Genomic DNA, 21871 nt, shown 5'->3' on the forward strand with positions numbered 1-21871 from the left:
GCTTAGGCTAACTGGTCTAACCCATTTACACTGAATTATGCTAAGCTGGGTTAACTGTCAGAGAGGGCAATTGCACGCACAGAGAAGAGACTGGTATAATCTTATCAAACTCTGGGGAAGCCGGCAAATAAGCTTATTTCTCGAAATTGTCCTTTTTACACCATATCACATTCTCTGCTCATTGACGACGTTTAAACGGCAGACTTTTACAAAATGTGGTTGTGCCTAAAAGGCATCAAGAGACCCCTGCAATGCATTCTACAGGGCAGTCACGCGCACACACCCATTCATTAGCCTAGCCTACTCACTCTCACGCCCCCCACACTCATGCAATCCCAGTTAGGCTACTTGCTCACCCACACTCATCTTTTCCTGATTTTTGGTCGAACTTTTCAGCTGTTTTGGAATTTCGGATGTGTGGTGCAAGGGTTTGTAAAGTGAGTCCATGTTCCCTTGAAAAAAGTATTCAGAGTATTTTCAAAATACCAAAAAACATATATTTTTATATTGATACATACTAGTAGGCCTAAGTTTAATTCAATTTTTTTTTCTAAAGCACATTTATACACAGCTTATGCTGACCACATTGCTGTACAGAGTCCAAAAAAACAGGAAGAAAATGAAATTTAATTAAAATACATATACATATAGCCTTCACATTAAACAAGGAACAGCAGGACACAGAAAGCAAGCATAGTGGGCAGATGTTAGAGGGCAGAGAAGGCCAGAGAGTACAGGTGGATTTTGAGCCTGGATTTAAAACCCATATATGTTGCTTGTGTTGTACATTGTGTTTTAATTTTGTAGGTGATGTGTTTTGTATGTCAATTTTTCTTTTTTAGCTAAGTGCCAAGTGCTTTTTGCCTTAGCTGAAAGCAGGGGATGTGGAGGTCTTTGTTGCCAGGTCTAAGAGACCTGGGGGCTGAATAGGAGTGTATGAGGTCAGATTGTATTTGTATTGTAGTTTGATACATTTAAAATTATTAGGTATTTTATTTTAAAAATACATTTTGGTGTTTTTTTGTTTTTTTTCAACAATTTTCTAACACCGCAAGATGTTCTGTAGTCTGTGCAGAATACTTGCCTGTCTGTGATGGAGAAACTAACCTGTAGATCAAGTAGCAAGCATTTTGAAAGGCTAAAGGTTCAAACAGCAAGATAAGAGACTGTTGTTGACCAATGAGTAAATCTTTGTGACCAATAATAAAAAATCACCATCCAAGGTTTGCACACAGAGCGCAGGCTACAAAAAAGGTTTTGATGTAATGTTACTGTCTGACAACCATATAGATCGAGTTTGGTTTAAACCAAGCTATGTCTGACCAGTCCATTGTGTTCCAGCTTGCTAATCTTCCCCATCTATAGACCTCTGAAGTTTGCCTACAAAAAGGACCCAAAGCTGCAATCTTTACCCATATAAGGAGATCCAGATCACCTTTTATGGCCAAAGATTGTACCCGGATCTCCTTATATTAGGAATCACCTTTTATGCCTCGGTGGGTGTGCAAACCAATGGAAGACCTTGAAAGTCAAACACTTCTTATTCTCCAATGAAGACTGGTGTTAATGTGTGCAGGAACATTTTCAAAACCAATGAAAGAAAAACAGCACGACAAGTGAAAGGCTTTTCAGTTTTCCTTTTTTATTGACTTTTTTTTTTGGACAATTTCATTTCCAGTGTTATCCATGATAGTCTCACTTTTTCTGGTATGGTTTTTGCATAATTCTTATTATAAGGCTATTAAAGAGGGCCGTTGCTATGGTTCCAGAACGATCTGCATAGCAACTGGAAGACAAAAAAGGGACTGGACACTGACCCAGTAGAGAGGATGAGAACACGACAATACTTAACAATTCATTGGCACTAAATGGTTTACTTCTTTTCAGCTTCTTCACCAGAAGTTTTCATTTTCTTTCCATCAACATGATTCAGCAATGTAAATACAAAAGTAAATGGATATAGGAAAAACTTCCAACAGTTTAGTGTGGGACAGGGAAAACTTTGGGGTCACAGGGTCTAGTGTCTAGCGGCAGGGTCTACAGATCCCAATGGCCTTCCAAAGTATGTGGCAGTTTCAACATGTAGCACTCTGTAGTGAACGACCGTTCTTGTAAAAAGTTTGAGTTAGATTCTCCCCCACCCCTCCCCCCCTAAGGCTGCATGAATACGGCCAACGATCATATTGACAAAAGCACCGGGACACGTAAAATGGGAGCACAAGAGGGGAAGGAAGACCACAGAAACGTGTGTAACATCAGAGCACGATCACACACACACACACACACGACTACAACTGGGAAGGGGTGGAGGGAAGAGGCGCGCAGGGGTAAGAGGAAGGATAGCCATTCTACCGAAGGCTACCCAACTTCTGATCAGAGGTGTCTTCCACTAGAGGTAATTAAGTTTGTCTCCTCCCCAAACACCCACTACAAAGGCAACTAAGAACAGAGCAGCTTAGTCAGCCCAACAACCCTTTCATAATCTTTTCACAGGCTAACTGGCCAACAGTTTTATATATAAAAGGCCCAAAATAGTATGCAAGTGTCAATGTCATATTTAGGGTCTTTTTCAGTTTGTTTGCTATTTGTCCATTTCCCACCAATTTATGTTTCCTTCCTAAAATGTGCTCAGCCGAGGTAAAGAAAATGTTCAGAGCAGCTTCAAGCAATGTGGGGAGTTAACTGCAGACCAAGTTGAGAGGACCAAATAAAAAGTATGAACCATTTATCAAGTTTCAAAGAGACATTCTGTTCACACTAGTTTTGGGCCATTCCCCTCCACTTCTCACGCTACTGCATCACACAATGTTAAAACCACTGAAAGTTTGTTGGGTTGTAAAGGCGATGATGGACAAAAAAGCCCATCAAACTGTAGTTTGTTTACAGCATAAACCAAAGGGAGGATGAGGGGTATCTGGGTGGGTTGGTTGGTTGGGGGTGGGGAGTCAGTGTCAAGGATCAGTCTTCATCAGAGCAAGGGGTAGGGAGGAAAGGGGGGGGGGCCATCAAGAGGAGTTTGAAAAGCCAGTCCGCAGTCACTGTGTTCAGAATCGTTTGGGTCCCCATGGAGAGGGCTTGGGAGGTCCTGTAGGAGCCCCAAAACTGGGGAAGTCCTCAGAACTGCTCATGTCTGGGGCCTGAGAAGAGATAAAAAGGGGGCGGGGGGGGGGGGGGGGGGGGTGTAAGTGTTTACATTTATATCAGGAAACTAAGCTAGCTGAGGAGTCAAGAACAGTGAGTAACATCGTCATTTTGAAATTAAGGCTCGGCTTTAAGAAACCCTTCATGAAGATGATGGAAAAGCTTTACCTTATCGCTGGAGCTTGTCCAAGGAGCCTCCCTCACCACGAAGCCCTTAGAAGAGCCACCTCCTCCTCTGGGCTCCTCTGAAGAGGAGGCTCCGCCAGGAGGCTTCATGTACGCCATCCTGGACTCGTTCTCCACCACATCAGCCAACTATAAGGAGAAATATATACGGTCAGACCAGCATTTACGTTAGCCAGCTACAGCCAGAAATTACTTCTTTCATTCTGAAGTCACAGGATCCGGTCAAAAAAGGTCTAGCATAACCTCTTGGTCAGGCCCGAAAGAAACATCCATTTTGCATTTTGGCATACAGCAAGATTAAATTTGCCCAATGACTACATGTGCTGGTGAAAACATCAAGTGTCAATACAGATTCTGGCATTGGTGTTTTTTATAATCCTTGAGGGCCTGTGCCCACATTTTTGCGCCGACAGCGGCTATTTTCTATACAAATCCTATGAAGTTCAAGTTTTTTTCTGCAGCGCTCAGAGCGCTGAAAGATGAAATCTGTTCAACTTTTAGAACAGCGTTGGTCTAGTCAATGTCACTCCTCTCTTGCTAGCCAAATTAAATCAAGGAAGGGGCGGGACCTACACTGTCAACAATGTTGGTAGTGGCAGAGGAAAAATTAGCCAAGTCCTATGTGACTGCTGCTGCAAACTGAACACAAATTACAAAGCCTAGAGGGATGACCTATTCTATTGTAATGCCAAATTAACTCCTTTTGTCAGTCAGTCACATTTAGTGAGCTGAGTCTTGAACGATTGCTGCCATTTCAGTTAGCTAGCATTAGGCAAGGTTCCAAAAAGACGTGCTGGCAGACGGTTTTGGTAGCATAGCAACAATAAACACTTGACCGAAGCACTCTGAAAATGAGGTTGAGGGCGCCGTCACCGCAGAAAACGCGAATGGTGGACACAGGCCCTAAACATGTGGGTTTTGAATATTCTAACATAAGATTCCGTTCTGCAACAATTCAAAGTTCTAAAATTCTATGTTGAATTCAATGAACCCAGATATTGTTTAGAATGTTAATTTTCCAACATTCCGTACACCTATAGTCGCAATGAGATGTGCTTACGTATTCTTCTTCCAGGTTCAGAAGGTGGTCAATGGCTTCATCCACCATCTCAGGGCGACCGGTTACAGTCACAAGGTTCGGGTCTGCAGCTCCACTCTGGGGGAACCTCAGATCAACCTGAAACAGGGACAAGTCAAGGGTAAAAATGTCAGGTCATATCAAAGCAAGCACATGTTAAGTTACTCTGCTGCCATGTTCGGTCAGAAAAACATCTTGCTGACAAAGAAAAACAACATGATTTACCCATCAACATGATTTACCCATATGATGCACTTAAATCAAGTATGGCAACCTAAATACTCGGGGGAGATTGGGGGAAGCCTTTGTTTTACCCATCCTCTTAATGCACAGCAGATACTTCCAACATGCACAAGCAGATATGAATCAACGGATATATGGCTTCTCTAGATTAGTCTGTACCTTGAATTCATCCATGATCTTGCGAATGCCTTTGCCACGGGCCCCAATGATGCGGGCATGGACTCTGCTGTCGAGAGTTATGTCCTCAGAGATCATCTCCTCCAGCTCATCCACAATGCCTTGGATGGCATCACGTGCTGCAATGGCATTCTGCTCATACCCAGTGATGGTGATTTGATCCTGAAGACAAAACAGCAGAGGATGTGTTTGCCACCAAGTTATGCACAGAAATGAAAAGCACCATCCAATGTCCAAATGAAAAGTTAAATTCAAATCAGAGTAGTTAGCAGTCCTTTGGAAGACAGCATGTCACTTCATACCTGGTTCTCATCATTCTTCTCAGGGAATTGGATGTTGACATCATGCTCGGTGCGGATCTGGGTAATGATGGCACCCTTGCGTCCGATAATCTTGGGGTGATACTTGGGTTCCACAGTGATGGTCAACTTAAAGCTCCTTAGAGCCTGTACAGAAAAATATTATTGATCAACTGGAGGGTAGTGGTAAAACACATGCAGTTTATCAGCCACAGACACAGTGATATCCCTTTCTATCATTTCATAGGAGACCTGGGTTAGAAACGAGAGCTGTGCTGCTCAACAGACTGTGGAAGACAGAGTTTTGTGAGACTTGCGTTTAATTATCCATTAGGCATGAAGCCTGTTAAGCTTTAATCAGCTTCTTGCACTGGAAACATGTAAAAAAATAAACTATGATAAAGACTAAAAAATAAACTATACTGTAAATAGATATAGAAACCCTGTCTATTGGAAGCTTCAGGCCTAAACCTTCTAACAAATGACATTCTTAATTTACCTGAACTGAAAGCCATGTTAAATATTTAAAACAGGTTCAACATGCCGGACAGACTCACCCGGTCCTCCTGCTCGGCCTGCAATTCCTTGACACGCTCCAGCAGGCCTTCTTTGGCGCGGTCAAGGTGATTGGCCAGACCAGTGATGGAGATAATGTCAGACTGCAGCTCAGGAGCAGGCACTTGGATATTGACCTTCAGAAGGGGAAGTGCAAATTATTTATTTATTTATTATTGTACATTATGTATGTATTGTATAGTACACACAAATGGACTGTTTTTGAATGATTTTGAAAGAAAATTTGTATAAAGAGGTGCCAACCTCAAATTCATCCATCATCTTGCGAATTCCACTTCCTTTCTGTCCAATGATGTAACGGTGAAGCTCAAAAGGCACTTCCACCTCAATGGTCACAGGAACCAAAGCCTGAGAGAAAAATAGAAGAAATCACATCACAAGTTTAAAATGGCAACCTTTCTCACATCTTCCATCTTGAGAAAATGGATCTTTTGCAGAACTGGTCAAACACGATTTGTTTTCATTACCTTCAGAGCCTCCACCGCAGCTTCACACCTTTCCTTACGGCCAGAGAGGACAATGACATCGCACTTCTTAGGGGCTGCGGGGTCGACGGGTTCCTTCACCTCCTCATTTGCCTCTCCGTTCTCTTGCACAGGAGCCTCAGCAGGAGGGGCAGCTGAGAGGAGCAGAATATCAGAGAATATTAACCAATGCTATGTTGGATATGCTACCTATGCGTAGTTACACAATGCTAACTATGCTTAGTTTGAGGAACGACTGCTTTGTAACATCTCAAAAGGATTTGTGACTAAACAGAATAAAGACAGTATTACAGTTAAATGTATAGTATATTAGGAGATATTTCTTTACCAACACAATAAGAAATCATTACATCTTTACATCCATCTACTATATTCAGTAGACATTTCACCATAGCAGGACACTACAGTGATGACCATGTCTACATCTAAAAGCAAATGGAGAAAGCCTTTACCTTGTTGTTGTTGCTGCTGCTGCTGTTGTTGTTGTTGTTGTTGTTGTTGTTGTTGTTGTTGTTGGTCCTCTCTCTCAGGGAACTTGATCTGCACATTGTGCTCTCTGGTGATTGCCTGGATCCGAGAGCCCTTTGGACCCATGATGGAGCGATGGAACTTCTGGGCAATCACGCACTCCATTGTCACCTGAGCATCCTGGAAAGGGGAGCAGAAAGACGGGCCTTTAGTTCCTTCATACAAGACTACATCACCCCCCCCCCCAGACAGCCAAAAAGCAACCACAGCCCTTGATGTCTTACCAGGTCCTCGACAATCTCCAGCATGCGTTTCTTTGCAGCCTCCACGCAGTCTTTGGCTCCCTTCAAGGTGACCTTGTCGCTTTGCGTAGCGGTGCGAGGGAAGCTCACCATCACACCGCCGTACTCCTCAGCGATGTCCCTCAGGACCTGACCACGCCGGGTCACGAAGTAGCGGTGGTGCTTGGGGTCAACAAGCATGTGGTCCTCCACCACGTTATCCTAAGAGAGAAAACCAGCATACATTCATGTCAGTAAACAATTAGGTGCCAAAATAACTAAGCATGTAAAACAAGCAATTAAAAATGTTACTTTGTGGGCTGGACCTGAATGGGAACAAGTAATGAAAAACAGCCCAAATGGTAACTATGTTTACTGCTGTTTACTTCATGGAGTGACTACTTCTACAGCCTCGCGTTTTTTTTTGTAAGTCATCTTGAACTGATAAAAGCCTGGAACAGCAGGAATGCAGAGATGGAGAACACTCCACGAGAAAGCCCATTTTCGTTTAGGCTCTTTACTATTTGTATCTATCTGTATTTACCATCTTTACTTTGGCTCTTTACATGTAGCCCCAAACACATTAAAATTCAAATTCTACAATAATGAGACCTTACTGTTAAAACCTATATCCTATAATAAGATGCGTGTTAAAACACACATGACAGAGAAGGCATTAGATATATTTTCAGAGTTCCCACTCTAAGTCAAATGTAAAATCCCATGACTTCCCTGACAAAAAACCTGAATTTCCATGACTTACTATGTAATGAATAGTACAATATACTGACCAATGAGCACCCACGTAGTGTTCAATAATTGAATAAACACAGTTGGCACACTCAAGCATGCAGTAAAGATATACAACAATTCTGCAGGAAAATATATTTGTATTAATAAAATTCTGCATAAAGATTATTAAGCCAGTTATTAAGAAGCTCACCAGGCTCTTGATGAGGGCCTCCAACTCCTTCTGGGCCTCGCGCACGGCCTCCTCAGTGCCCACCACAGTGATCAGCTCTTGGTCTTTATCATCGGCGGTGGGGAAGATGATCCTGGCCCCAGTGCTGTCACGCACCTTCCTGATGTTTGCGCCGCCCTTTCCGATGAGGAACTTGTGGTACTCCGGCTTGGCCCGCAGCTCAGCGGTGTGGCTTTTTATTTGCTGGGTAGTTGAGACAGAAATGTATGTTACTCTCCGAAACCTCATACGTCTGTTTAAAGAAGTCAAGATATTGGAGCGGACTAATAAACTGACTAATTTACCAAGTCTATTACACTCTTATAGATATAACTTCATCGCTCTTGGACTTGCATACACATCCTAGCTGTATGGACAGAGTCTGCAAAACATGTTAACACATTTGACCTTCCAATGCTTTCTGGAGTGTTATGTTACAAGCACCCAGGACAGGCTTTGCACCATCAATACCCTATAGAATTTTAGAATCAACTTTTAAGCATACAGGCTGTGGAACCAACCTTCTCCTCAGCCAGGGAGAGCAGCTGGCGTTTGGCCTTGTCCACCTCCTCTGCAGGGCCCCTGATTGTCACCGCGTCGATGCCAGAGCCCTCGGTGGGGAAGTGGATGTGCACGCCACCGCACTCCTCCATGATGGAACGCACAAAGCGTCCCTTGGAGCCAATCAGGGAGTTGTGCAACTTGGATGGGATGGACACCTCCACCTCTGTGATGTTTGCCTGAGTGGAACAAGGTTGAGATTCAGAACTAATGTAAACAACCAAGGTAAGGTTTTGTCAACTCCCAGCAAGAGGGAAGTTAACCTATTGTTCCCACCTTATTTAGTTGCTACTGTTCAATTTTAAGCCATATGCATGTTGTGCCCCTGCCTATCAAGACCAAGAAAACACATCTCACCAGTTCCTTCTGAATAGCCAAAATTCTAGTCCTTGCTGCCTCGCAGTTCGCCTTCTTGCCTGTAATGATGATCATTTCAGAGTTGCTGTTCTCTGCAGGCAGGTCGATTTTCGTGTTAGTTTCCTCACGAATCTGTGGATTAAGAAAACACAAATAAGTAGCCACTCTAAACGATTGCTTTGGCAGTGTGTACACAGGGATTATTCAGTTTGTTCAAACACTCCACCCCAAACTCACCTTCTTGATATTTGCTCCTCCTTTTCCAATAATGTTCTTGTGGAATTGCTTGAAGATTGGGACTGAGACAGAGAAGCTGTTCTCCACCTGATGAACAAAAGAGTTTCAGAGAGGTTTAATAAAAAAACAAACTGGTGTTTGCCCTCATTAAAAAATTTACACACACACACATCTATAAAAACACACACACACTAATATATATATATATATTCAGAAACATAACTAGCTAATATTTTTAGTAACAGTGTATTGCATGATGGATACAACATACCAGTCATCAAAATGACTGTCCAACCCTATCTGCATCAAAAGGTTTCTGAACGCTCAACAATTCATCAAAGTACAGAATGTACCAACAGAGATTTACCATTAACAGTGGCCATAAATGCTTCACTGAAATCACTTGCTGGGTAAAAATTATACAGCACAAGCGAAGAACTTAGAACTTCAAATGTGTCATTTGCTGCCCGTACCATTTCAGCCACCATCTTCTGCATGAATTTGGTGCATTTCTCCACTTCAGTACGAGGGCCACGCAGCTGTACGATGTCACTTTTCTGCGCTGGGTCAGGGAAGTTGATGATGACCTGGAAAAGGACCAAGGGACAGTCAAAGGGTTACCAACTTCTCATTTTGCAAGCATCAGGAAGTTGACGTCCTGAAGATGATTGCACTTTTCAATTGGCTCATTTCCTATTAATCAACTTGTTTTGTACCAATTTATTTATAACCCTTCTAAGTTCTCATGTCACACATCAGTTCTCACCTCAGGGAACTTGTCCCTCACTTCCTTGATATTCTCTCCTTTCTGCCCAATGATGGCTCGGTGAAAACGCTGTTCGATGATCATGTCCTTTGTACGCTCGTTCTCCTGTGAAAATCAAGTGCACCAAGACTGTAGATGAAGCAACATGTCTAGCACAGACAAACCTAAGTAAGCAAGGATGGCTGCAGTATGTTAATGCTGGCATTAGGACAAGTTGGAAGACATGACTAATGATATCGGTTCATGGCGGTTTATGCCGGTCAAATGCACTCGCGTGCTGCAATTGTAACAACACCCAGCTGAGTTTGAAGAAGCTAGCAACCAAGTTTGAAGAAGCTAGCAACCAAACCAACCAGGCTGGAATTAGGGCTACACAGAAAGCGCTAATAGGCTATTGAGTTTTTATATGCAGCGAATGCTGTGCTTTGCCATATTGCGTGAAGCGGTCACTTCATAGGCTACATAAACATCGCTCATCATCGCCCATCCCTGCCGCTAATTGCGTGCCCACAGCTGAACCACAAGCGCAGATGAACGGAGATAACCGATTGCGTTTAGTGATCATAGGCTACATGATAATAAGATGTCAACAAGCAGCGACATACCGTAGCCCTAGTAGTTCTACTCCACTTAAAAAAAAAACGATTTACTGCACGTAGACTAGGACTATGCCTAGCAGATTGAGAAGTGGAGGTCGTGAAAGTGAACAAACGATAGCCTATTAGAAAGGCAAACAAAAGTTAAGGTTGCTTTTGACATTGTAGCCTACAATGAAGAAAACTGACGTTCTGAATACTGAATCAGCTGTCTCTGAAAGTTTCTATAGCCTAATTGATGCATTTAACCGGAATTTGGATTTAAGTTTTTCACCGCAAAACAGACGTGCGCTATTTTCATATATGGTGGAGCACCTAATCGCTATTAGCACTTCTCCTCCCCTGTGTTTGCGTGATAGCCTACTCCCACTTTTACCTCGTCCTCCCATAAATTCATCAATGCATATGAAAATATGTTCCATGGTAGGATGTTAAAATGCATCATGAAAATTGTTCTTATATCTTTAGTTGGATATTGGATGTGAGAAGAAAAAAAATGGATGTTCCATAACAGTGCATTTATACTAGTAGTCTGTGAAATGAATGTCCCACACTGTAGTTGGCATTATAGCATTATAATTACACTGGCATTATAGTTTGATACGGTAGCTTAAGTTAGACTTGAAGAAGAATCTGTCTAATCACCGATTCCTTTTTTTTTAACAGCCATTTCATTATTGATAAGTTGATTACATTTCTATATTAACATGTTCTATTAAAGAAAAGATAGAAAACAACTATTTGTGTGTGCTGTAAAATGGCTAGAAGAAATTAAATCGGAATCGGCTAAAATCGGTATCGGCAGGTGAAACTCTATGAAAAATCGGAACCGGCCCAAAAAATTGCAATGTGCATCTCTAATCAAAATGTTAAAAATACAAGACCAAGGCAACACTGATGGCCCTTGTTTATTCTTCATGATTACGATATTTGCTAGAACGTCATACTGTGGGGCATTCTGGGGCGCCTGGCTGCTTACCATGCGCGACGCAAGCTCAAGCAACTCCTTCTTGGCTTCCTGCACACCCTGGGGATCGCCTTCAATGCGGATCAGGTTGCTCTTCTCATTGTCCGGGGGAATGCGGACAGACACCTTGTGCAGTTCCTTAATGCGGTTGACTGGGTGGGGAAGGCCATAGAGAAAAAGGGAACAGATGGGGAAGAGGAGTGGGGGGGGGTTTGGGGCAAAGGATTAGCAGGCGCTAGCAATATTTTAGCAAGGTATCAACTTGATATCAACATGACGACCATGCAAAAAAAGGAGATCTTTGCTCCTCAGAGACTGGGCACGACTACTTACTGTTTGCACCTCCCTTCCCGATAAGGTGTCTGTGGAACTTGGGGTCCACACTGATCTCGGTGTAATCCATTCTGCTAACCTGATGGGGCAAACAGGCAAGTTCTCAGGCAAGGCCATAATTCATCACAGTAGAGACAACACAACAAAAAGGAGGCCTCGGGTAAAGAGAATTCTTTGAACATGTGTTCATTAATCTGGCCACTGTTGTGACAGCCGCCTCCCTCCTCACCAGATCTGAAACAATGGCCTCAATCTGGCTGTGCACCATCTGCATGTCTTTGGTGGGGCCCTCCAGGGTGATCTTGTCCTCCCCCTCGGTGAACTCGATGTGCACCTACACCCAAAAACAAAACCAACAAGAGTCAGTGGGAGGAGGGAATCCAGACCAGCTTGTCTAATGGACTTTGAAACAAAATAATAGTAGAGACGTTAACATACCAAAGTAGGTATGTGTGCAAGTTAAACAGGATTTTTGCTTTCTGAAAAACCAACCTTGGGCCATTGCTGAGTGATCTTGGCCAGATTCTGCCCCTTCTTGCCAATGATGAAGCGATGAAGCCAAGAGGGAGCTGAGACTGAGGACACAGTGTAGCTGTTGGCCTGAGAAGAGAGGTGCCACACAAATCAGCGTTACATCCGGCTGAACATTACTGTATTTTCAAAAGTCATCATTTCCTTTAATTTCAATCCAGCTTTACATAAGCCATAGAATACACAATTTATTTGATTGTTATGCACCACAGATAGGTATCCTATTTATCCTCTTCATCGAGAAACCAGTTAGTCCTGTGCTTGAAGTCCAAATATGGCTATTCTTAATAACCTCGGCATGGGGGCTTGCCAAAAAGCGGTATTCAAACTCCAGGACTCAAATCCTGTTTCCATACCACACTCTAGTGAAAGAGTCCAAGAGCGGCATATGAACCTTTAATCTTGTTTACCTTAATGCAAAGCCAAGACTTAAAACTTAAGTCATTAGTCATGGTGTTTGTTCTGGGTAATGCTTACACCATTAACTCGGATACAATGCTGGCTTTTGTACAAGCTTGAACATACATTTACAGATACACAAACATTGTTGAGTTGTGAAGCTGCTGAATCAACAGAAATTTGGTACCGAGACTAAGGACGCAAATCTCAACAGCCCTAAGACCCCAAACAACAGTTGTTGGGCGCGTCTGCACATCATGGAACAATGGAAGTCTATATGTTGGGACAGACGTGGATTTAATGAGCATACGCCTCTGGTGTGTGTGTGTGTGTGTGTGTGTGTGTGTGTGTGTGTGTGTGTGTGTGTGTGTTACCTTGGCGTAAACCTCAGTGAGGGCCTGGCCCAGGCGGTCCGGCTCCCCGCGCAGGATCACAGTCTCTGAGCTGCTGTCGGTGGGTGGGATCTCGACCGAGACGCCAGTCTTCTCCAGGATCTCCTGCAGGGTGTTGCCTTTGGGCCCGATCACATACTTGTGCTGAGATTTCTTCACCTCCACCGCGATAGTGGTGGCATTCTTCTTCTACAGACACATTCAGAGGAAAGAAGGAAAAACGGTTTATTTTACATTCAACTGTGAGGCAAGCATGCCACTCGATACAACTGGTAAGTAAGAGTTTGTGTGTGTGGAAGGGTGAGTGTGGGTGGAAGGGTGTGTGTGTGGGCAGGTGTGTGACTGTGTGTGTGAGTGTGTGACTGAGTGAGTGTAGGTGCACACGCCTGCATTTGTGGTAAAAATAGCAGTAATGAGAACATGAGAACTGTTCCAAGACCTCACTGAAAAGATGAAAACATTCCGTTTGAAATCAATGTCACCCAGAATAGCTTGTTACGTCATTTCAAACGTACAAGAAATCCAATGAACAGAACTGGGATGCCCTCACAGCAAATTCTGCTAAATATAGCTCTTACAAAATATTGCAAATTTCAGATTGGCATCACATGGACTCAAAATCAGCTAGTCTACGACAGAAGGCATGGAACACCACACACACACCCTCTCTCTCAACGTACCTTCTCCTCATAAACCTTCTTGATCATGGCCACAGCAAGGGCCACCTGCTCCTTCTCCCCGGTGATGACAATCTCTGTTTTGTTGACACTAGGAGGTGGGACATTGATGCGGGCTCCTGTCTCTTGCATCATGTCACCCACCAACTTGTTGTAGGCCCCTGTGATGAAGGGGTGGTACACCTTGTCGATGTTCACCCTTTCAACAGCACGTTTATCCTACACACACACACACACATTTGGACAGAAGTAACGGTTAATCAGAGGGAAACTGAGGAATGCATTCAACAACTCAGTGAATCGCATTAAAGAACAAATTCAGCGCATGTGTTCAATGTCTATGTAGCCATAACAATGATGGCTGCCATTGCCAAATTCTATGATTGCCACTGATGTGAATGATCTCACAAATCACACAAACCAAATCAAATGTTAAAAAATCCCAAAAGTATCAAAATTGAGATTCTTCACTTACTATTGGTAGCCTATTGAAACAATAATGTTGGTATCGTGACAACAGGAGTTGGGGATGTGTCCCCACCAAAGCTGAGACAAAACCTACGCCCTTGCCTAAATCACTGAAACATTGTGTGAAATAGGCTTCCAGAGACACTAGGAAAATATCTAGGACTAGTGCTATGCAGTTGGTAGTACCACGCATAGGTTAGGCTATTACAGGGCTTAAAGCAAGGACATTTTCTGTGCCTGAAGTTAGACATTCAGACATTTTTGATGATCTAATATTATATAGGCTAATTGCCTACTTTCAAATATCGCCCTGTATTCAGGCACAGTGTTATAGCCTTGATATCTAATGTGCTTTGATACAAGCTTTAAGGCTGTTGGGCAGAAAAGAGCAATAGTATTGTGCCACCGGCAATCAATTTGTAAAGGCAATGTCATTTTTAAAGGAATGTTATTAACCCGTTCTTCTATAACGTTCTAACCGGTTACGATTTAGGGGAGAGGCCTTGGAACACTGGAACGGGAACGAAAAAATATATATTTTGCTCAGAACATACCAAAATGAATATCATTCTGTTTTCAGTCCCTGATCATTTGTAGCATTTGCGGTTATATAATTGAATTGGTCCATATTGCAATTGGGGATGCGATAATTGTGCAGCCATAATTGGAACTAATTTTTACTGACAACCATTTTATACTTCACTGTTTACATCACAACAGGTACAGCTGCAATCAGAACACATGTATGAGTGGCTAACCTGCTCAGCAGAGATGAGCAGGATCTCATGCTTGGCCTTCTCCAGGCCTTCCTTGGTTCCGGAGATCTTGATGTGGTTGCTGGGGTCGTCGGGTCTTGGGATCTGGATCTTAGTGGCAGTCTTCAGCTCAAGCTCCTGCAGCTTCTCCCCGTTCTTGCCGATGACAAAGCGGTGATGTTCCTTGGGGATGGCCACAGTAGCTGAAGCCTTTGAGAAACAAAATGGAAGAGACGCCGACAGTAAGCCAACTGAAGATGTGTAACTTTTTACTTGGTCTTGAAAGGTTTGGCATTATGTATGACAGTAGCAGCAACTGAAACAGATGATGGTAACACAAGAAAACAGGGAACTCACCTGAGTCTGCAGTCGGGACACAATCTCCTTGCGGGCCTTCATGACGGCGTCTGGCTTCCCAGACACCATGATGGAGAGACCCTGGTCCTTAGCCATGGAGAGTTCCAGGTGGGCTCCGGTCTTGTGCATGATGTCAACGCACACCTTGGCCTGGTCCCCTTCACCAAACTGATTGATGTCCTTGTACTTTCGCTCTTCCAAAGGCACATGGAAAACCTTCCCAACAAAAGGATAATAAAAGAATGAGTGAACTGAATGAATAGTTGAATGAATCAACAATTTCACACAATGACTTAACAACAAACTATCCTACCATACAAAAGTGGGTTTTGACCCACAAATATTTCCATTATCTCCCAAATACATCTCAGCAAATCAGACAGATGCCGCCTGAGTTTCTTCTGCTCAAAAAAATAAAATGGTCTTCATGGATTTGGCATGGCCAAATCGCAGAAGTACTAAACATGCAACATTGTCCCGTTACCTGGGTGATGACAGAGGACTTGAGAGGCCGGATCTTAGATGTCCAGGCATTGCCAGCCTCCTGGGTCCCCTCGGGAGATGAGGCCTTCTCAGGCAGAGGGGGAAAGGCATCCTTGTAGGTGGGGAGGTCCTCATCTCCAGCACCGCTTGGCCCTGCAAGAACAGCTATTAAAATAGGGACAACGGGGCGCTCAACAGAGAAACAGCAGCCTATGATATGAATATGGGAACTGGGCCAACAGTTATCAGGGTTTCCATTTTCAGCCAACAGCCGGCATGGTGAACCATGTGAGGCTTCATCACCCCACAGTTCAAGCACCTCACCCTTGAGCGTACCCATACTAAGCTAGCCCTACTTGTCTATACATGGTAGTTTTCCCCAACTAAGCATGATTGTATTTTCCATTCTACAATATGTTCAGGACCTGATATAATCTTTTATTTTAAATGCAACTTCTTTTAATTTGCCTGTACTCTAGGAGCATGAATTCAAGTCACTTTGGAAAAAAAACTTGCCGGTAAATAACCAAATTATAAGTTTCAGTTCCCTTTCAAAGTGTTATCCTAAATGTTATAATGCCTTTTACAGCTGACAATTCTACTTCAAACTGAGTGGCTTGAGAACTAACATCCAGCTCAGTTTACTGAGCGAAGACTGCAAGTGAGACAGCTTGGAAGTGTGGAGCCAATTAAAAAGTTCAGAAATTGCCCTTGGGTGCTAGCACTCACTGCAGTCCCCTGAATGCTTAGAATTATCCAAACATTTTTCTAACGTCTATTATTCTGAACAGGACACAAGAATGTATCCATTTTAGGTGGACAACGGAAGGAGAATGAGTAAATACTCCCTCAGGTCCAAATGGCAGACTACAGTTCTCCAGTTCCATAACCATAGCAACTGCTGGCTGAAGGCCCAACCCATGCCTTTCTTATTAAAATGTTTCAGCGTCCATTTTGTCCGAACTTCTAGTCTGGTACTGGTGAACTACTTGGGGAGGGGGGGTGGGGGGGGGGCTGGGCGTGACCGGGGAGTACAACTGGCAATAAAGTGTACTTTGTGCCCAGAGCTAGTCGTGGCTTGGTGCTTACCTGCAACCTGCTCTGGCAGGAGACCACTGCGGTGCTCATTAAAGCTTTCCTGCGTAAGTACAGCGACTGAGCTCATGGTCGAAATCCCACGTTTACACGGAGTCCGAGTGTGCCACTGTGGAAGGGGAGGGAGAAAACCGAAGGAAGCAGAAGAGGGAAGGAAAAACAGAGTGGGTGGGGTTGAAATAAAAAGAGCAAAAGTTCCATTGAATCATAAAGCTCAACCCACATGCACATTGTCTGTCCCTTCCAAACAAAAACAAACACGAGTGAAATGACAGATTATTGCGAAATGGTTATTATCAGTCGTTTCAGACCTTGACTTTTCGCCAGCAATTATCTAATCTGGGTTTATCACTATATGCTACACCTATTCATGAAAAGTTGCTGAGCCAACACTCCCTTCATCAGAGGAGTCAGTTGCAGTTAACAAGGACATATCTTCTTGCATTTAATTTGACTAGATTTGGTTACACCCCAGCTCAACTACTAGAGTATGAGAAGATTTCTGAAACCTTTTAATCAAGAACACCCCTTTAAGTTTACAGTCCCAGCCCTGGTCTAATTATAAACCTGGAAGCTCCACGGATGAGATTCTAGGTTAAGAGGATTTCCCCCACTAACCCCTATTCGGTGAAACCGCAGTGTGGGTGGAATGGAAGTGTACAAGGAATCTTTTCCAGGACTCCAACGAGTCGTACTAAAATCTCAAAACATGAAATCAAACTCAAACTCTGATGCTGTATCATTTTCAGTACATTGCGTCCTCTTCAGCCTCACATTATAGTCGACAACCATTCAAATATAAAAATATAATCCAAAATATAGCAAAGCATAAACATATCATCATAGTAAAGACAATCTATGTACAGCCCACGTGCTGATACACCAAAAACCCCAACGTCAACAAATGATGAGGGAGTAACAGCACCATAAAGGAATCTCCACGCAGTTAATGACACCCATGACTTTATCATGATTGCTGTCTTCCATGCCAACGGCACATGCAGGAGGTGTTCAGCACGTGACTTTCCCATTGGTTAGTTGTAGTGTGTGTGTGTGTATGTGAATGTTCACAGCCAAATAGGCAGTGGGATCCTGTAACAGGGAGAAAGGAGCCAGTCTGCATTAGCATGCTTGTTCTGCGCTCCCTTACTGGGGCCTCTTCCTCTGTAGGTCTCCTGAAGTCTCGAGGCACAGCGGCATAGCACACACACACCAGCACACACACAGCACTCTCCACCTCACACACACCAGCACACACACAGCACTCTCCACCTCACACACACCAGCACACTCTCCACCTCACACACACCAGCACACACACAGCACTCTCCACCTCACACACACCAGCACACACACAGCACTCTCCACCTCACACACACCAGCACACACACAGCACTCTCCACCTCACACACACCAGCACACACACAGCACTCTCCACCTCACACACACCAGCACACACACAGCACTCTCCACCTCACACACACCAGCACACACACAGCACTCTCCACCTCACACACACCAGCACACATACAGCACTCTCCAGCTCACACACACCAGCACACAAACAGCACTCTCCACCTCACACACACCAGCACACACACAGCACTCTCCACCTCACACACACCAGCACACATACAGCTAGCTCTCACACACACATACAGCACTCTCCACCTCACACACACCAGCACACATACAGCTAGCGCACACACACACACACACACACACACACACACACACACACACACACACACACACACACACACACACACACACACACACACACACACACACACACACACACACACACACACACACACACACACACACACTCACACACACCAGCACACATACAGCACTCTCCACCTCACACACCAGCACACATACATATCTCCCTCTCCCTCCCTCTCTCGCTCACACACTCACACACACGCTCGCTAGAAAGGCCTCCTGAGCCAGATTGAGCACTCAACAGGCTTTTCATAAAAATGTAACATGGGAGGAGGTGGGCTGGACTTGAGACACAAAATGGCCAGGTCTGCACTCCCTACATGCCATTTACAAGATTTTGTACATTATACAGAATTTTTTTTTTTTAAATCACCACCAGTATAACATTTTTCATTTCAATCACTTGGTCAGTCATAAAACACACATTTTTAGGGATTGGCAAACACTCAAATTTAAGTAAACAAGTGTTCTGCGTACACAAACTACACAGAGGGTGCAGCTATGGGATATGTGACTCCTTGCAGCCCTGCAACTTCCAAATGGAGCAGATTAGGAGACTGGCTGTGGAAAGGGTGGGGAGATTAAAATGTTGCCGGGTTGGGGCGTAGGACCTTACCAGCTAAATGGTCAGTTACCAGATAATCCGTCCTGTAAAGCTGTCCGATCGTGTCAGCCTGCCAGCTTTTGCCTGAAAAGCAAAAACGAGGCAATTAGCACCAAAACATTCCTCAAGGGAAACCAATCCTTTTGAAATGTGGCATCATCTACTGATAGAATGAGATGGATGATTTTGTTTGTTTAGAGGACTAAAGCTGTATAAAAAGCTGATTACACCGCCACTGTGCCAACAGCTAAATGTCACGCACTACACACCACCCAAGCGGAAATAATACAGAGGGTCAGAATATCCTATAGTCACTCGAACTGCCGTCAGACTGATACATTTTGGCAACTCTGATATTGTCCATTTGTTACGAAATTAAGAAAACACTCCAAACATGATACCTCTGATTGTGGCTGCAAGCTATGCAATTTAATCTGAGCAACTCCTTACTCCAAATGACCAGCAAACTGCATTGTTTTGATTGAATATCTTGATTTAAATACATATCAGTTTAATTGATTAGTTTTGATGAAACTAACGTGATCATATTATTGCAAGAAAGGTTCTTGCATAATTACCATTATAACAAAAGGTATAAGGTGAAATAGTGACACAATGTATTGTTCCACCACGTATTTCGACTTAAATTTGCATTAATGTTCGAGTAATTTAGTCAGTACACTAACCAATACATTATATAATGTCCCACATGAAACCTTGACCTATTAATCATTAGGGAATATGCGCCTAAATATGTAGAATACGAGCTCAAGGGCTGTCAATCACGCTCAGAAAATGTACATTTTTTTGTTGTTTCTACGACGATGGAACTGATACAATTGAAGGAGCGGCGACTTAGCTGACTTGGCTAAGTCGAGACCAACTGGCCTAGCAGCACCTCTCCCCTTTTAACGTGGCCATATGAAATACTGCGTAGAATTGTGGGAATTAATAGGGACCGTCAATGACATCTGTCGATGTTTTACTGGTTTGCATAATAGGGGTCTCAGTGTTGGGCAAGTTTGGCAATCAACCCGTGTTAAAACACGGACGGATGATCATGCTAATAAGCCAATACACTTCACTCCTACCACTGGAGGTATGCTACGTCAACTATTTGGCTAGAAGGTTAGCCAAGTTTGCTAACCAGCTAACAGGCTAGGGCGAAATGTGACGATGGCCATTTCGCAATAGAGAATCGACAAAACGTGGCAAAAGTAGTCTCGCTCTCTGAAGTTAACCTTAGTTAAACAGCAAAGAATTATCAAAGCGACCCACGAAGCCTCGATCCACAGTATCTGCTAAACTTTAGGCAGTTCTGCCAAATGTAGCTAGTAAGCTAATAAAACTCGTATAAACTTTAACTTGCGCGTGCGCGGTGGTGACACGTCGCTGGCTGCTAGCTGGCTAGTTAGGCGGCTAGCAATGTACTCAGATTGACTCCATTTGTAAACTTATGCTAGCTAGATTAGCTATCCATACTGAGAGAAAGAAAAGGTCTATCGAATAAAATCAAAACAGAGCAGTGTCAATGTCTACACTTGTGATCTCTATATAACGCAGCCACGTAACGTTAATGACAGCAGTGCCATATTTCACAGTGGTAATGTACCCAACTGTCTTACTTAAAAGTCCACGTAGGCATTAAGACAGGGCGAAACAGTAACGTTACACTGTGAAGAGATTAACATGGAGTCAAAACCGGAGTAATTCAGTGGAGAAAGTGTAACCGTACTTGGTTATCATTCAAACAGAACATAATGTTCCTCTCTTGTGAATAAGACGCTAAGTGGGTCTTCTCATATACAACCTACGTGGCTAGATTGCGAAATATTTAGACTAGCTACTTACTTGTGTTTGTATTCCCGTCTGCCCTGTGTGGTGCAGAAGCTGGTAATGAAACTCAACTGGCGAAAGGGTGGAACTGAAGTCTGTCAGCTATATAGGAGAACCAACCTCCAATCGTATCCAGTCACGTCAGTCTCTGATTACTAACATAGTGTTCTACCTAAAGCAGACTGGTAACTGAAGAGCTGCTGATCAGTTAAAATTTAGCCAATTTGATAACATATTGGAAATAAAATCTATTGTAAAAAATGAGATTAGATTAGCCGATCAGGTGAAACGTTTCTTAAGCAAGCTTTCTGGGGATAATCTCGATACAATAGTCAAATCGGCTGGTAGGCTATTGATTTTTGTTCAAAAGAAATTATCCCCTGCGTCAAGGACAGGCTTTTTTCGGAAAGTGACATAAATTGGGCTTCATTGAAACTACTTTATGGTAGGCACTATTGCTACAATTTTACTTAGGACTAGGCCTACATGCTCTTCTTGAGACACATTACATTTGGATAAGGACCAGCATCCTTGGACTTGATCATCCTCGGACCTTTCACATATTCAATTCAACTTAACCGTATTAACCAGATGAAACTGTAAACATTTGTTTAGCCTTAAATGTCAAATTAAAATGTTCTGTATCTGAAAGTTAAATGGCACATCAGAGTCTGTCAGAGAGGAATAATGGCCCTTGGTTTACTAACACTTCTTTCTGTAGGCCTAGGCTACTCTGGGATTTAAGCATGAAAGATTAGACAAGGAAGGCAATGTCCTTGAAACGTGTGCACACCTGTGTCACCAGACTAAAGACCAAAGCGCAGCACAGATAGG

General features: G+C 43.4%; 1 protein-coding gene across 1 annotated transcript; it reads right to left on the reverse strand.

Moving 5' to 3' along the window:
- Window positions 1-1622: 1622 nt before the first annotated feature.
- Window positions 1623-21124, reverse strand: hdlbpa (high density lipoprotein binding protein a). Its single transcript, XM_076278834.1, has 28 exons — window positions 21053-21124; window positions 19214-19285; window positions 16864-16978; window positions 15776-15927; window positions 15292-15507; window positions 14938-15144; window positions 13715-13930; window positions 13017-13223; window positions 12205-12312; window positions 11942-12046; window positions 11713-11791; window positions 11392-11531; window positions 9817-9921; window positions 9524-9637; window positions 9051-9137; window positions 8814-8945; window positions 8417-8635; window positions 7878-8099; window positions 6938-7156; window positions 6638-6833; window positions 6168-6319; window positions 5944-6048; window positions 5682-5816; window positions 5128-5271; window positions 4808-4987; window positions 4388-4504; window positions 3310-3456; window positions 1623-3137 (listed from the first exon to the last, which is right to left on the reverse strand). The coding sequence occupies exons 3-28, from the start codon at window positions 16937-16939 to the stop codon at window positions 3045-3047; spliced, it is 3873 nt and encodes a 1290-aa protein (XP_076134949.1). The 5' UTR covers window positions 16940-16978; window positions 19214-19285; window positions 21053-21124; the 3' UTR covers window positions 1623-3044.
- Window positions 21125-21871: the final 747 nt, after the last annotated feature.

Source organism: Alosa pseudoharengus, unplaced genomic scaffold, assembly GCF_046254945.1.
Source record: "Alosa pseudoharengus isolate Yale_2024_CS ecotype anadromous, Long Island Sound unplaced genomic scaffold, YU_APseudo_1.1 YU_APseudo_1.1_scf_11, whole genome shotgun sequence".
Classification (NCBI taxonomy): domain Eukaryota; kingdom Metazoa; phylum Chordata; class Actinopteri; order Clupeiformes; family Clupeidae; genus Alosa; species Alosa pseudoharengus.

What these genes read in the sequence shown, in the direction of transcription:
- hdlbpa (XM_076278834.1), bottom strand. Translation starts at nt 16,939, where the DNA reads ATGAGCTCAGTCGCTGTACTTACGCAGGAAAGCTTTAATGAGCACCGC. An exon ending in AGAAGATGGTGGCTGAAATG is followed by an intron (nt 9,138 to 9,523) that starts GTACGGGCAGCA and finishes TTTGTTCATCAG; the next exon opens with GTGGAGAACAGCTTCTCTGT. An exon ending in AGATCATGGATGAATTCAAG is followed by an intron (nt 4,505 to 4,807) that starts GTACAGACTAAT and finishes TCCCTGTTTCAG; the next exon opens with GTTGATCTGAGGTTCCCCCA.